This window comes from Pyrus communis, chromosome 5 (assembly GCF_963583255.1).
Source record: "Pyrus communis chromosome 5, drPyrComm1.1, whole genome shotgun sequence".
In the NCBI taxonomy this organism is placed as follows: Eukaryota; Viridiplantae; Streptophyta; class Magnoliopsida; order Rosales; family Rosaceae; genus Pyrus; species Pyrus communis.
The window spans coordinates 17896861-17914077 of NC_084807.1; the positions used below are offsets into that span (position 1 = coordinate 17896861).

At 39.8% G+C, this 17217-nt stretch overlaps 1 protein-coding gene across 1 annotated transcript; it reads right to left on the bottom strand.

The window, feature by feature from the left end:
* Positions 1 to 14564: 14564 nt before the first annotated feature.
* On the bottom strand, positions 14565 to 15704 carry LOC137734335 (uncharacterized). The gene has a single exon (XM_068473619.1). The coding sequence runs from the start codon at positions 15702 to 15704 to the stop codon at positions 14565 to 14567; it is 1140 nt and encodes a 379-aa protein (XP_068329720.1).
* Between the last annotated feature and the right edge of the window lie 1513 nt (positions 15705 to 17217).

Sequence of the window (17217 nt, forward strand, 5' to 3'; positions counted from 1 at the left end):
GAGCTATCAAGTGTGTGTTTATGGGGTACTCGAGTTCTCAAAAGGGATACAAATGTTATAACCCACACACTGGGAAGCTGGTTGTTTCTAGGGATGTACGGTTTGATGAACTCGTTCCTTTCTTCAACAATCACTCCCCGAATAGTTCTCAGGGGGAGAGTCTAATGGATATTTTTCCACTACCAACTCTTGCTGAAATCCATACAGACACCCCCCCATACCACCCTATAAGTGATTCCCCAGTTGATGAGATGGTCAGTGAAGATATACCTCGTGCCCCAGCACCAGTTGTTGCCACACAACCAATTGTAGCAGCACCAAAAAGGAACCCAACTCGCGATCGCAATCCTCCCCTACGGCTGCAAGAGTACATCACTTACAGTGCAAGGCATCCCATTTCTGAAGCTCTTACTTATCACAAACTGTCAGCATCTCATGCATCCTTCCTAAGTCAGGTGACAAATAATGTTGACCCTAAAAACTTTCAAGAAGCAGTATGTATGCCCGTGTGGAGAGAAGCCATGCATAATGAGCTCAAAGCACTGAACCAAAATAAAACCTGGAGTGTGGTAGACCTTCCCAAAGAGAAGAAAGTCGTAGGGAGTAGATGGATTTACAAGACCAAATTCAATTCCAATGGTACCATTGAAAGACACAAGGCACGATTGGTTGCACGGGGGTTCACTCAAACCTACGGTATTGATTACAAGGAGACTTTTGCTCCCATCGCCAAAATGAACACAGTAAGGGTGTTGTTATCAGTAGCAGTCAACCACGACTGGCCCTTGTTTCAAATGGATGTTAAAAACGCATTTCTTCACGGTGAGCTTCAAGAAGAGGTGTACATGAAGCTACCTCCAGGACACCCTCAAGAACAAGAACCTACCAAAGTCTGCAAGCTTCATAAAGCTATATATGGACTTAAACAGTCTCCTCGAGCTTGGTACGCCAAACTGAGCTCCGTTCTTGAAGTGGCAGGGTTCAAAAGGAGTCATGCTGACTCCTCTCTCTTTGTTCGAAGTGGTGTCCAAGGGAAGCTCATAGTTCTTATATATGTTGACGACCTTATCATCACGGGGGACAACATGGATGAACTCGAGGCTCTTAAAAGGTCGCTTCACCAACAGTTTGCCATTAAAGACTTGGGAACCTTGAAATATTTTCTGGGAATTGAGATGGCTACCTCTTCCAAGGGTTTATTCTTGAATCAAAGGAGGTATGTTCTTGACCTTCTTAAAGAAGCACATATGGTCAACTGCAAACCTGCTCCCACTCCACTTGCTAGCAAACTTCAATTGGATGCTCCAGGTAAACCCCTATCAAATCCTAATGTGTATCAACGCATGGTTGGGAAACTCATTTACCTCACTATCACAAGGCCTGATATTGCTTACTCCGTTAGCCTTATCAGTCAGTTTATGCATTCTCCTACATTGGTTCATTGGGAAATTGTCAAGAGAATCCTCTGATATCTCAAGGGTTCGATCGGCAGAGGCATACTCATGCAGAAAAATGAGTCTAATAACATTCTGGCCTATACCGATGCTGACTGGGCTGGTAATTCCCTTGATCGAAAATCCACCACAGGTTTTTGTACCTTTGTAGGTGGAAACCTTGTCACCTGGAAAAGTAAAAAACAAACAGTGGTTGCACAGTCCAGTGCTGAAGCTGAATATCGGGCCATGGCAGCAACAGCTTCTGAACTCATCTGGTTGAAGAGTCTCCTTCTTGATCTTGGCTTCACCAGCAAGGAACCCATGTCCTTATTCTGTGACAACCAGGCTGCAATGCATATTGCATCCAATCCTGTCTTCCACGAACGGACTAAACACATTGAAGTTGACTGCCACTTCATCCGCACTCAAGTTCAATCCAAAGTCATCGAAACTGTGTACACCAGAAGTCATGATCAACTTGCGGACCTTTTCACGAAAGCTCTCGATTTTACACAGTTTCAACGGTTATTGTTCAAGCTTGGATCAATCAACCCCCTTGATCCAGCTTGAGGGGGAGTATTGACAGTGACAGTATGGAAGGGAATATTGCACGTGAAAAGGAATGTTGTATATTCCTTGACAGCTAGACACCACATGGTTTGCTGCTTATTTTTCTCTAGTTGCTGCATCATGGACAGCAAGCACAACACACTGTATTGCATTTGTTTATTGCATGCATATGTGTGCATGCGTGTACGTAAAATGTGTATAAAACACTGCTGCCATTGCAGCAGTTTAATAAGAAATAACAACAAGTTGAAACCAAAATCTCAAGATGAAGATAATAATAACGTACAAGCTTCTTGCTCTAATGAGCATAAAAAAAACGTGAATCTGGTTATCAAACCTATGAGCGTGAAGCTTATGAAACACGATGAAAGGGTCATGCGCCTCTGGTATGATCATGAAGGCCCTTTATTGGAATATTTGGGGCATTGCTAACTTGAAACGAAAATTAAGTACACTGTAATAGGCAGTTAATATGCTAACATGACATCCGTTTGAGGTCCACACAACCAAAAACTTACTACCACATGCATAAACATAAACTAAAAGGAAATTAAGGAAAACAAAAGGGGGAATGACAGTAGGAAACCCCCTTCTTCCCCCTCTTTCTCAAGCTAAAAAAAAAATTTCAAATTGATGTGGGTAAGAATGCCGTTGGGTGCAGTTGGAACTTGGAAGGGACTAGGTTGGGTCTGGGTTTGGTTAGGATGGTGGGGTAGAGGTGCTGATGCCATGAGGGATCAAGGATGGGGGAAGGGAAGGGAATGGTGCTGGGATTTTTGGGAACAGGTCCAAGGCTTTTTTGGGTCGCTAAGTTATTAATGAGAACTTCTCTAACCTCGTGGACATAGTAGGTTTTTCACGTGCCTACTTCTCTATTCTTATCTTTTTAAATTATCAACATCACTTAACGACCGGACCATCCTCGCGTATGTCACTTCACCGCACTTTATGTTGATTCAAGGTCCATCTGATTCTGTGCATCAACAAATTTCATTGGAAGTGTGGTCCTCATATGGATGCCATGTTAGCATATTAATAGAAATTTTAACGAAATTTAATGGCATGGGGAGAAGTGAGACACATAGTAGACACTTAAGGGATTAAGTAAGAAATTTTGAATTTCAAAGCAAAATGAGAGGAAAGTTGAGTTTCAGAGGGTGTTGGAGTAAATAAGCCATTAGACAAAGATAACTCGAGTGACCAAGTATTGACTAGACCTATTAATTGACTAATTCATAAATGATGGTGGTAACGAGACTTTCTTGGATGCTTCAAAATAACCAATACTTTAGTTATTTTAAACGTTAGATCTTTGTTTAAAAATGTAAAAATTAAGATTTAACGGTTAAAACACTTGGAGTACCCAGTACTCTGAAGCACCCAATTTATTGTACTGGTGATAACTATAGTGCAATGATGTTGAGTTTATTATACACTGTAAATTAATAAGAAGCAAAAATACTATTCGATACCAAATCTTTTTAATTTTTACGCACTTCTTTATTTATGACCTCACATTAAATAAATCAAACGAAACCAACAGCCAAAATTAAATAATATGTGTAAGAGGTTAAAAATAGTAGATGAAAATCACTTAAAAAAAGGTTATAAAGGGACATGATCTTCTACTGCTAGAAATTACATTAGATTAGACAAGGCCAGGCATTGACTTGACTGGCTAATAGATTAAACATGGCATTATTCGATTGTTCAAATCTTGTAAGAATAGTGATAACTATAGTGGCACTGCAATTATGTAAATTGAAAAGGAGATGCGAAAGGTAGCAGTGTCCACATCAATCATGCAATGCTATGTAAAAAGCTTAAGTCAAGTAGCGTTGTGTTATTTATCCGGACGCCACAATGGTATTTGAAGGGGTGTAGTAGGTAAGACTCCCAAGTCCTTCCCCCGAATAAGAGAGTCATTGCGTTGGCAAAATTGGACCAATTTAGCACTACCCTAGCCTTCACTCCCAAGAACTTTTCTTCTAGCAATGGAATCGTATGCAACTTGCAAAGAAGTTATTAATCAAGCTACAGAAAGACGAAGACACATAATTCAACAATTGTCGGGTACATTTTGTGAGATCCTGTCAACTGTTTAGGTGTTTGATCTAATTAATGAAATTTGGCTTTGATGTTTTTCGAGATTTTGGAGACAAGTCGAGGAACTAAACAGCGAATTGGGATTGGAAATCGAATATTTCAGCTTGAGAGGCAAAATGATGGTGTGTGAAGGTTGAATGAGAATGAAGCATTAAGCTGTGAGTTGAACTTACTATAACTCCAAGGCCAAGGTTACATTCACTAAAGGGCAACATCAGGCCAACAAGGCTCTCTACTTTGCGAGGGTCGGGAAAGGAATGTCTATTGCATGTAGCCTTACCCTTTCTTTGCAAAGAGACTCTTTCCACGACTCGAACTCGTGACCTTTTAGTTACAAAGGAGCAACATTTTCATTGCACCAAGGCTTGCCCTCCAAAGGTTATATATAACTACGATAAAAAAAGTTTGACAATGAGATTATAAGGTGGTGACCAGAAACCAACTGCTAGGAGAGAAACTTATATAACTGGACACTAACTAGGGTGAAAGTATCTCAAACATATCACGATATACTTGTTTGGGAAATTGGACGAGAAGACTTGTTAAAATTTAGGATTGGAAGAATGAAAGGATCATATAAGATCCTTCGATTCCCTTCACAAACATGCGTTACACATCGAGAGACACCTATTAACACTCTCGGGATGATATTGGTCATGGTTTACATAATCGGGCGGGGACATGGATCCTCTGAACTAAAACTAAAGAGGTGTTACATTACCATGAGTTGCAGTCCATTTAAGCATGCAAGAGCTTCAAGTATCACAATAAGCACAACAATTAAAGCAGAAAAGAGTTTTAATTAACCATCTTCCATCACCTTGCATTTTAATTAACAAATACTAGCCTCTATGAAACAAGCGTAAGGACGGCGAATAAATCGGGTAAACAACTGCCTCCTTGGTAGAGATACCTCGTTAAAATCGGGTGTGACATAGTAAAACGTGAGATTCACATACTTTTTTTGTACTTTGGGGGTTAATAGATTCATGACAAATTAGGAATGGAATGATAACCCATGTCATGTTTTGCATAACCAATTCTGATAACTAAACATGCCATAAAGGATTTGCCCAGGGTGAAACTCTAATCACCAGCATACGAGAAGTATTTTGAAAGCATCAAAAGGCGTAGCTAGATGAGTCTTTGCTAAGGATAATTGCAAGGGTCGGGGTAGGAATGTCTGTAATACGTAACCTTACCCTTGCTTTGCAAAGAGGCTATTTCCACGACTTGAACTCATGACCTTTTGGTCACAAAGGAGCAACATTTCCATTGTGCCAAGGCTTGCTCTCCAAGGTTATATATCACTACTAGAAAAAAAAGTTCGATAAGGAGATTTTAAGGTGACGACCAAAAACCAATTGCAACGACAAAAACCTTGGACACTAGCTAGGGTGGCAGTATCTCAAACGTATTACAATATACTTATTTGGGAAATTGATGGACGAGAAGACTTGTTGAAATTTAGCATTGGAAGAATGAAAGGATCATCACAAATCCATAGCACAAGTTTTTTTGAGATTCAGCTCAGCATAAGATGCTTCAATTACCTTCACAAACATACGTTACACATCTTGAGAGACCCCTAGTAGCAATCTTGCGATGATATCGGTCATAGTTTACACAATCGGGCGGGGACATGGATCCTCTGAACTAAAACTAAAGAGCAGTAAAATTACCATGAGATGCAGTCCATTTAAAGCATGAAAGAGCTTCAAGTATCACAATTAGCACTACAATTAAAGCATAAAAGAGTTTCAACCATCTTCTGTTACCCTGCATCTTAATTAACAAATACTAGCATCTAGAAAACCAGCGTAAGGACAGCGATTAATTGTCCATACAAGACATAAGAAACAAGACAAAGGAAACAAAAAAAATCTGCTACAACACATACCAGACGGACCAGACCCTAGCTTCTCAGTCAATATCATTACCACTAGACGTGTGAAAGATACAGGTAAAAGCGAACACAATATTTGTGACTTGACTTTACACAGCACAAATGTCCAGGTAATTACTACACACCATCGATGTTAAACGACATATAAGTCCATAAAAAAGGGTTAAGGATTAAGCTTGAAATTCTTAAATTCGAAATAACTAAGGTTAGAAAAAAGGAAATGATAAACACACCCCTGTTGATTTATGTTTGTTGTCTTTGCTTGATTTATTCAAATTGCTAGAGTGTGTGAGAAGTTAAAAAGAGTGTTAAAATCACCACCAATAACAAAGTCTCCGGAGGCTGCAAATCTCATTCGGAGTATCTCTTGTTTACTTACCTTTTCAGGCGTGAGAATGATACCTAGGTGTTCATGGAAGAGATAAACAACTGCCTCTTTGGTAGTGACATCTCGTTAAAATTTGGTATGGTATAGCTAAACGGGAGATTCACATACTTTTTCGTAGTTTTGAGGGTTGTTAGTAAATTCATGACAAATTAGGAGTGGGATGATAAACCATATCATGTTTTGCATAACCAATTCTGATACTAAACATGCCACAAAGGAGCTACCTGCTCCACGCTCGGCGCTGTGCAGCTAACGAGTTTGGTTGGAGCATTTCGTCAAACACAAGGTGTGCCTAAACTGCCAGCAACTCAGATGAACACAGGGTCATCTTCGCCTCTCTTCTCCAGCCATCTTTCTGGTGTCCACGGTTCAACTGATCCAGTTTGACCCCTTTTGGATCCATCCTTGCAATTATGCAAATAACGGAGTTTGATTGAATAAAATCAATGATATTGGGAGCCGTTTTATTTATTAATCTTCACTTGAAGATCACTCTTACAAAACATTGTTTCAGTCAGAGTATATGTATAGAACAAATCGATGGTGTAGGTACCAAATAATATATTCATGATGAACGTCTATTTATTTGACATTTTTAGATGATTAAACAATCTTCAGTTCAAATAATTTTTTGTACGGGTGATTTTCAAATGAAGATTAAGAAGTCTTAATTAATTATGAAACTTATACGGTCAAGATACGTTATTCGCAATGAGAGAATGAGTTCATCCCTCTAGAGGGAAATGCAGGTTTATCCCTTCTTAGATATATTGTACTCAACATAGAGGGTATTGTTGCAAGTACAATAACTTTAATGGAAACATATGAAGTTCTTGGCGCCCAAACAAACTCAGAAAATGGAAGTCTGCTGACTCTCAAACCACCCAACCGTCCAAAGCTCTGTTACTTTCCCTCCAAGAAACCTTCTCTCTCTCTCTCTCTCTCTCTCTCTCTCTCTCTCTCTCTCTCTCTCTTCACCCAGCAATCATCATGTTTGGATTCAGCCTAGAAGCAAGTGCTGTTCTTCTGAGGAAGGCCGTGGCTGCCTTCTTCATGACAGGCTGCTTCAATGGCGAGATGTTCATCTCAAATGACGACGTCACTCTGACAACGGCCACATTTCCCATCCCAATGTTCCAAATCCCAGGCCTCCTCGTAGCCCTTCGATTGTGACCTCTTATCAGGGAGAACTTATACTGCACCGAAGGCCTCCTCTGGCTTGTCCTCAGCTTTCGTGACTTCTATAACAATCTCAGTCATTACGAGGAGCACGATGATTTTTTCGGCATCTATGGCGGTGTAGGCCTCCGTCGATCAGATTCATAGTCAGTGCATACGTACCAAATTAATTTAATTAACCCTTTTCGACTTCTTCAGTTCTGATTCGTTTTTATTTTTTATTTTTCCAAGATTTCAAGAATTGGGTTTTTTGATTATTTGATAGTTCTGCAAGTTTTTGAAAGTTGAGTAGAATTGGGTTTTGATTATTTGACAGTTCTTCAGCAAGTTTTCGAAAGTTTTTATATTCAACTATTCAAGAATCAATCTTGTTGATGGGCTTATCAGAAATCCTATTTTCTTGTAAACTTTATCTAAATTCGATAAGTTACCTGCAAATTCACTTTCTGATTTTGATTTTTTGTTTTCCTATGTTCGGTTTCGAAAATGCTAGGAACTGAGATGTTTGAGGAAGTGCAAATAGACTTGTTTACAATTGACCATGGTCGGATGATCATTCCTGAGATGTGGTCATTGGAATACCTTCGGGCATATTTGGAGGTCTCATCATGAATCTAAGCCGTTTTGGGATGACAGGTACTATATCGTTCTTTAATTGCTTGCTGAATTTGTACTGATTGTGATTCATAACATGCCCTCTTTTTTATTTTCTTAATGCTTATGAGAACATGTTGATCAACTTCATTTCACTTTACATACAAGTTGCAAAATGGCATTTACAAGTCTTCTAAAAGATTGAGTTATTTTCGGAGACTTTGGTTCATACTCTCTAGTTTTTAACAGATTGTGATAAACTTGTGGGTGGCGTATGAATGCTGAAAGACTTTCAGAATGTTATACCAAGTTACTAGACATAGGAAACTTAAATCCTGTAATATTGACAAGTTTTGCAGTTTTTAACCGAGTGTGAATTATATCGTTACTTTATTGTGGTTTCTAAAGGCAGAACTTGGTTTGAATGTTATAAACTTCTAATAGAATTGATCTTGTCGAACATAATGACCGATCCTAGACATTCATAGGTATCTAATGGCATTTCATTGATTTTTTGATAAGTTGACTTGCTGCTTTTAGCAAATATCTGTTCATAAACAACATCTTGTATATTTCAACATCATCTTGTACATGTCACTAACTCCACTTGTATTTGTCATCTCAGTTTCTGCACTTGTAACAGAAACTCATGTTACGTTCACTGTGGGAAATGCGGATGTTGTTCTCAGGAAAGAGGTGCGTGTGATTCCAAATTTATTTATACGGTGTTTGATGCTCTGCATTATCAAAACTTACCACAATCTTGTTTTGATGTTCTGGTTTTCATCAGAAAATGCCCATTCTTTTATTCTATAACGAGCCAAGCTGTGATTGATATTCCAACAAAATAATGTTTAAGCACAGTTAGGATCGAATAATCACTAGAATCTCAATTTCCAGATCACAAAATATATTAGCATATCTTTGTTTTCATGTCATGCAGCTGGAGCAGTGTATTATTGGGGGTGCTGGGGGCGAAAATCCAGTTTCCTTGGTGTTCCATATCCATTACAGTAACACAATGCTGCACTCTTCACTTCTGTCAAAAAGGGTGTGGTTGCTCGGCCAGTCCAATGGTACATCTCTCATGCTCAATTGCCCTGTTGGAACACTCGGTAACCTCATGTTCTACGTTGGCTGAAGCATGAAGGTGGTGATGCTGAATTGAGAACTGATGAGAACAGTCGATTAAACCAACAGTGAGCTCTTACTTACTCAAATTAGATTTAACGATTCAAATTCTTTTTCTCTGTTGTCAAGATAACGAGATCTCAACCAGGATGTCAAATATACTGAGTTGTATGTTGTACTTGTTTTGACAATTGACATGAATGTTGAAAGATCATAAAATGTGAAGTCATTGTGCTCTGATCCTATTCATCATAACGCTTTGTGAAAAAATGCAGCTTCACATGCAAAATCTAATTGTTAAATAGGGGTAAACATTAAGGTTCTTGTCAACAAAAGTGTGGGAAGACCGATTCCACCACACACTCTCGATGTTACTTCACTGAATCTCATCTTTGTACTTTGATTAATAATTTCTTGTAAATTTCTCAAGGAAATTTATTGAAAACCATACAGTGATACACTTAGTAAAAGGGGACAAAAAGGACCTAAAGATAATGTAAATAGCATCAATGCAAAAGTAAAGTACTATTTTAGGCCTATTTGACTAAAGAATTATAGAGATTGAGAGAGAGGTTGCGGCAAAGTGTAGAGAGAATTGCAATAGTCAGGAAGCTTTTCAATTTATGCAGCCTCTCAACCTTCAGACATTACTGAGGCAATTGGACAAAAATCAAGGCACCTCCATCGGCAATCCTCTTCGATTGGAGACTTAAGGGGGACTACCACCATGTGCCATTATGCCTTAGCACTCAGAAGTTTCGTGATCACTTGTTTACTTGGATTTGGCAAGTCCCCAATTGAGAAGTTTTTCCCCACTTAGGAACTTAGGGGAGCATCGTTTGTACCATATTATATCGACTCCAAACCACCGAGTACCGATCAACTATAACCACCGAAAACTCTCCATTCCTCCAACTTGGAGCTCACTTGCTCAAGAACACGTGGCAAACAATGTTCCTAGAGTTCTACATCCCAGACAAGGATGGGAGACTCTCCTCACCTATAAAAGGAGACTCATCTCCTACAATTGAGGCTCTTGGATCTTAGGATGCCTGTAAACACTAAGTTACTAATAAGAACTTCTCTAATCTCGTGGACATAGCCCAAATTAGGACGAATCACGTTCATCTCTTGTCTACTTCTCTATCCTGATCTCTTTACATTATCAACATGACTTAACGACCTGAGCACCCCCGCATAGGTCACTTCACCAAACATTACGTTGATTTAAGGTCCACTTGATTATGTGCATCAACAAATTTCACTGGATGTGTGGTCCTCACATGGATGCAATGTTAGCACATTAATGGAAATTTTAATGGAATTTAATGGCATGGGGAAAAGTGAGACTTAGAGAAGACACTCAAGGAGTTGAGTGACTTTTGAATTTCAAGGCAGAGTGAAGGGATAGTTGAGTTTGAGGGGTTGTTAGAGTAAATAAGCCATTAGACAAAGACAGTTCGAGTAGCCAGGTGTTGACTTGACTTATTAATTGACTAATTCATAAAGATAGTGGTAACGAGACTTTCTTCGGTGCTTCGGAGTACCCGATGCTTCAGGTGTTTTAACCGTTAAATCTTTGTTCAAAAATATAAAAATTAAGATCTAATGGTTAAAACATACGGAGTATCCAGTACACTGGACCACCCAAATTTTTTTGTAGTGGTGACAACTACAGTGCAACAGTGTTGAGCTTTTTTTTTTTTTTAACAAACGATATCATCTATACTTATGGAGTGGTGTTAAATGATCACGAGATGCAGTCCATTTAAAGCATGCAGCTTCAAGTATCACAATTAGCTCTACAATTAAATCATAAAAAAGTGTTAACCATCTTCCGTCACCTTGGTTTGAATGTCTTGAAGTTTTGGTTTCAACTTGTTGTTGTTTTCTTATTAAACTGCTGCAACGGCAGCATGGTTTATACACATTTTACATACACGCATGCACACATACGCATGCAATAAACAAATGCAATACAGGGTGTTGTGCTTGCTGTCCATGATGCAGCAACTAGAGAAAAATAAGCAGCAAACCATGTGGTGTCTAGCTGTCAAGGAATATACAACATTCCTTTTCACGTGCAATATTCCCTTCCATACTGTCCATATTGTACTGTCCATACTGTCAATACTCCCCCTCAAGCTGGATCAAGGGGGTTGATTGATCCAAGCTTGAACAATAACCGTTGAAACTGTGTAAAATCGAGAGCTTTCGTGAAAAGGTCCGCAAGTTGATCATGACTTCTAGTGTACACAGTTTCGATGACTTTGGATTGAACTTGAGTGCGGATGAAGTGGCAGTCAACTTCAATGTGTTTAGTCCGTTCATGGAAGACAGGATTGGATGCAATATGCATTGCAGCCTGGTTGTCACAGAATAAGGACATGGGTTCTTTGCTGGTGAAGCCAAGATCAAGAAGGAGACTCTTCAACCAGATGAGTTCAGAAGCTGTTGCTGCCATGGCCCGATATTCAACTTCAGCACTGGACCGTGCAACCACTGTTTGTTTTTTACTTTTCCAGATGACAAGGTTTCCACCTACAAAGGTACAAAAACCTGTGGTGGATTTTCGATCAAGGGAATTACCAGCCCAGTCAGCATCGGTATAGCCCAGAATGTTATTAGACTCATTTTTCTGCATGAGTATGCCTCTGCCGATCGAACCCTTGAGATATCAGAGTATTCTCTTGACAATTTCCCAATGAACCAATGTAGGAGAATGCATAAACTGACTGATAAGGCTAACGGAGTAAGCAATATCAGGCCTTGTGATAGTGAGGTAAATGAGTTTCCCAACCATGCGTTGATACACATTAGGATTTGATAGGGGTTTACCTGGAGCATCCAATTGAAGTTTGCTAGCAAGTGGGGTACGAGCAGGTTTGCAGTTGACCATATGTGCTTCTTTAAGAAGGTCAAGAACATACCTCCTTTGAAGTTTGCTAGCAAGTGAGGTAGCCATCTCAATTCCCAGAAAATATTTCAAGGTTCCCAAGTCTTTAATGGCAAACTGTTGGTGAAGCGACCTTTTAAGAGCCTCGAGTTCATCCATGTTGTCCCCCGTGATGATAAGGTCGTCAACATATATAAGAACTATGAGCTTCCCTTGGACACCACTTCGAACAAAGAGAGAGGAGTCAGCATGACTCCTTTTGAACCCTGCCACTTCAAGAACGGAGCTCAGTTTGGCGTACCAAGCTCGAGGAGACTGTTTAAGTCCATATATAGCTTTATGAAGCTTGCAGACTTTGGTAGGTTCTTGTTCTTGAGGGTGTCCTGGAGGTAGCTTCATGTACACCTCTTCTTGAAGCTCACCGTGAAGAAATGCGTTTTTAACATCCATTTGAAACAAGGGCCAGTCGTGGTTGACTGCTACTGATAACAACACCCTTACTGTGTTCATTTTGGCGACGGGAGCAAAAGTCTCCTTGTAATCAATACCATAGGTTTGAGTGAACCCCCGTGCAACCAATTGTGCCTTGTGTCTTTCAATGGTACCATTGGAATTGAATTTGGTCTTGTAAATCCATGTACTCCCTACGGCTTTCTTCCCTTTGGGAAGGTCTACCACACTCCAGGTTTGATTTTCGTTCAATGCTTTGAGCTCATTATGCATGGCTTCTCTCCACACGGGCATACATACTGCTTCTTGAAAGTTTTTTAGGCCTAACATTATTTGTCACCTGACTTAGGAAGGATGCATGAGATGCTGACAGTTTGTGATAAGTAAGAGCTTCAGAAATGGGATGCCTTGCACTGTAAGTGATGTACTCTTGTAGCCGTAGAGGAGGATTGCGATCGCGAGTTGGGTTCCTTTTTGGTGCTGCTACAATTGGTTGTGTGGCAACAACTGGTGCTGGGGCACGAGGTATATCTTCACTGACCATCTCATCAACTGGGGAATCACTTATAGGGTGGTATGGGGGGTGTCTGTATGGATTTCAGCAAGAGTTGGTAGTGGAAAAATATCCATTAGACTCTCCCCCTGAGAACTATTCGGGGAGTGATTGTTGAAGAAAGGAACGAGTTCATCAAACCGTACATCCCTAGAGACAACCAGCTTCCCAGTGTGTGGGTTATAACATTTGTATCCCTTTTGAGAACTCGAGTACCCCATAAACACACACTTGATAGCTCGAGGTTCGAGTTTATCACGATGATTTGCTTGAACGTGAACATAACAAGTGCATCCAAAAATCCTGAAATGAGTTAAATCAGCAGTTCTTCCCTTCATAACTTCAAAAGGTGATTTGGAATTCAGGACACGAGTGGGAAGTCTGTTAATGATATAGGCTGCAGTGAGGAGTGCTTGGGACCAGAATCTCTTGGGAACTTGCATCTGAAACATAAGAGACCTAGTTTTCTCCAATAAATCCCTATTCTTGCGTTCGGCAACACCATTTTGTTGTGGTGTACCCACACAACTAGTTTGATGCAAGATACCATGACTGCTCAAGTAGTTTGACAGATTATTGGAGGTATACTCGGTGCCATTATCTGACCGTAAGGTATATATTTTTGAGGAGAATTGGTTGGTTATTAGCTTATGAAAGTCTTGAAAAGCTGTAAAAAATTCACTTTTAGACTTTAAGAGATATAACCAGGTAACCCTAGAGTAGTCATCTATGAATGTAACAAAATACTTGTACCCATCAAATGACTCAACACGGGAAGGTCCCCAAATATCTGAGTGTACAACTTCAAAGAGTTTACTGGTTCTAGATTTAGAGGGTACAAAAGGTAGCCTAGTGGCTTTTGACATTTGACAGATCTCACACTCATGTGTGTTGGTACAATAATTTGGAAATAATTTAGACATTACTGGTTCGGAGGGATGAGCGAGGCGTTGGTGCCAAAGTTGATGCTTCTGGACATGGCTTAGGGTGGCAATGGGTTCCTTAATTTGATTGAACTCCTTTGAGATGTAGTACAGACCATTTAAGAAAAAACCCTCACCAATCTTTTTCTGAGTGACTCGATCCTGAAACACAACTGTGTGAGGAGAAAAAATAGCAAGACAGTTCAAAGTATGTGTGATGTTTCCTATGGACAGAAGCTGAAATGGAAATGAGGGTACATATAGTGCCGTAGACTCTACATCACTCCCCATCAATTTAATTTTTCCTTTTCCTAGGACTGGTTCCCCTTTCCTATTTGCTACAGACACATGAGTAGGATTAGGTAATTATTGAAACTCATGTAGACAAGCTTGGTTGTTGGTTATATGGTCAGTGGCACCTGAGTCTACAATCTAAAAATCGTGTGTGAGATTGAGAGTCGTGGAAAGTGCACAAATGATACCTGGGATATTGCCGGATGTAGTGGTGTTTGAATTTGCCAAAAAACCAGCAAATTTTCCAAGCATTTCTGTGGAATTTTCCGTGGTGACATTGTTACCCTCAGCGATATCACTCTTTTTTTGGAGAAATGCGGCAAACTCATTGATCAGGAAGATAGGGCTTGAGGTGAAGTTTGACATCTCTTTAGATTGGAAGGCTTTAGGCGCAAACCCTTTCCCATCCCTGATCATTTTTCCTTCCTTGTTAAACTTAGGTTTTAACTCAGGGTGTAAAATCCAGCATTTTTCCCGTACGTGCCCCTTGGTGTTGCAGTATGTGCATTTCCAGTCAGCTTTCTTTCCATTAAAAAGCCTTTCACTAGTGAAGTTGTGGTTACTGGTGAAAGCCCTAGCTTCTGGGCTAGACCGGGGCTCAACATGCATTACTTTCCTTCGAGTTTCCTCTCTTTGGACTGCATGACACACGTTGACGAACGATGGTAGCTCAGGAGTCATTAGTAAGTGGCTACGCAAGTCTTCATACTCAACTCCCAAGCTTGCCAATAGTTGGAACACTTTATCTTCATCAGCCCTTTTCAAGAGTGCAGCGGATTCAGTGGTGTGTGGACGGTATAGATCAAGTTCATTCCACATAGATTTCATGCTTCCAAGATGCTGAATGAAAGTTTGATTACCTTGCTTAAGTCCAGCGAGGCTTTTCTTCAGTTCAAACACACGGGCAGCATTGTGTTGACTGCCGTACATTTCCTTGATCGATTCCCATAAGATGTGTGAAGAATCTGAGTAACTGAAGATCTCGGACAACTTGGGCTCCATCGAGTTAAGTATCCAGGACATAACAAGCTGGTCATTTGAGTGCCATGCATCAAAGGTAGCTGAGGAAGAATCTGGAGGCTTGATGGTTCCATTTACGTACCCTAGTTTCGATCTTCCTCCTAGAGCAAGAGATATAGCTCGTGACCATGGCAAGTAGTTGAACTCATTCAACAACACGGAGCACAGTCGTGGGTTGCTCTCCCCGTGTATCATGTTGGCTGGTGTTAGGGTTGAGGAACTTGTAGCCTCAGAACTAAATGAGATATCTTCTGCCATCACAACAAATGATGAACAGAGGAAGAAGAACAAGCTAGAAGGATAAACAACAGAGGCAGGACCCTATAGTTCCTGCTCTGATACCATCTTGAAGTTTTGGTTTCAACTTGTTGTTGTTTTCTTATTAAACTGCTGCAACGGCAGCATGGTTTATACACATTTTACATACACGCATGCACACATACGCATGCAATAAACAAATGCAATACAGGGTGTTGTGCTTGCTGTCCATGATGCAGCAACTAGAGAAAAATAAGCAGCAAACCATGTGGTGTCTAGCTGTCAAGGAATATACAACATTCCTTTTCACGTGCAATATTCCCTTCCATACTGTCCATACTGTACTGTCCATACTGTCAATAGAATGTTATAAAATTTTAATAGAATCGATCTTGTCGAACATAATGACCGATCCTAGACATTCATAGGTATCTAATGGCATTTCGTTGATTTTTTTTTATAAGTTGACTTGCTGCTTTTAGCAGCTATCTGTTCATAAATAACATCTTGTATATGTCACTAACTCGACTTGTATTTGTCATCTCGGTTTCTGCATTTGTAACAGAAACTCAAGTTACGTTCACTGTGGAAACTGTTGAGGTTGTTCTCATTCAAGAGGTGCGTATGATTCCAAATTAATTACTACGGAGTTTGGGCTCTGCATTATCAAAGCTTACCACAATGCTGTTTTGATATTTTGGTTTTCATCAGAAAAAAGGCCGTTCTTTTATTCTATAACGTTCCAAGCTGTGATTGATATTCCAACAAAATGGTGTGAAGATCGAATAACCATAAAATCACAAGAATCTCAATTTCCTGATCGTTAATATATAAACATATCTTTGTTTTCATGTTGCAGCTGGAGCACTGTATTATTGAGGGTGATGTGGGGGAAAATCCATTTTCATTGGTGTTCCATATCCATTACAGTAACGCAATGCTGCACTCTTCATTTCTGTCAAACAGGGTGTGGTTGCTCGGCCAGTCCAATGGTTCATCTGTCATGCTTAATTATTTCTTGATTTTCCATGTGATTTAATATAGCAATTAGACCCTATTTTTCCAACAGAATGAAGGTGGTGAGGGTGAACTGAGGACTGATGAGAACAGTCGATTAAACCAACAATGCACTCTTACTTACTCAAATTAGATTTAATGATTCAAATTCTTTTTCTCTGTTGTTAAGAATTCTTTTTCTTTGTTGTTAAGATAACGAGGCCTGATCTGATCTCAACCGTAAAGAACCAGCAACCGATGATGTCAAATATACTGAGTTGTATGTTGTACTTGTTTTGACAATTGACATGAATGTTGAAAGATCATAAAATGTGAAATCATTTTGCTCTGATCTTGTTCATTATAATCCTTTGTGAAAATTGCAGCTTCACATGAAGAATCTAACTGATAAATAGGGGTAAACATTGAGGTTCTTGTCAACAAAAGCATGGGAAGACTGATTGCACCACACGCTCTTGATGTTAACGTTTCTGATCTTGGTTGAATTCTGTCTTCA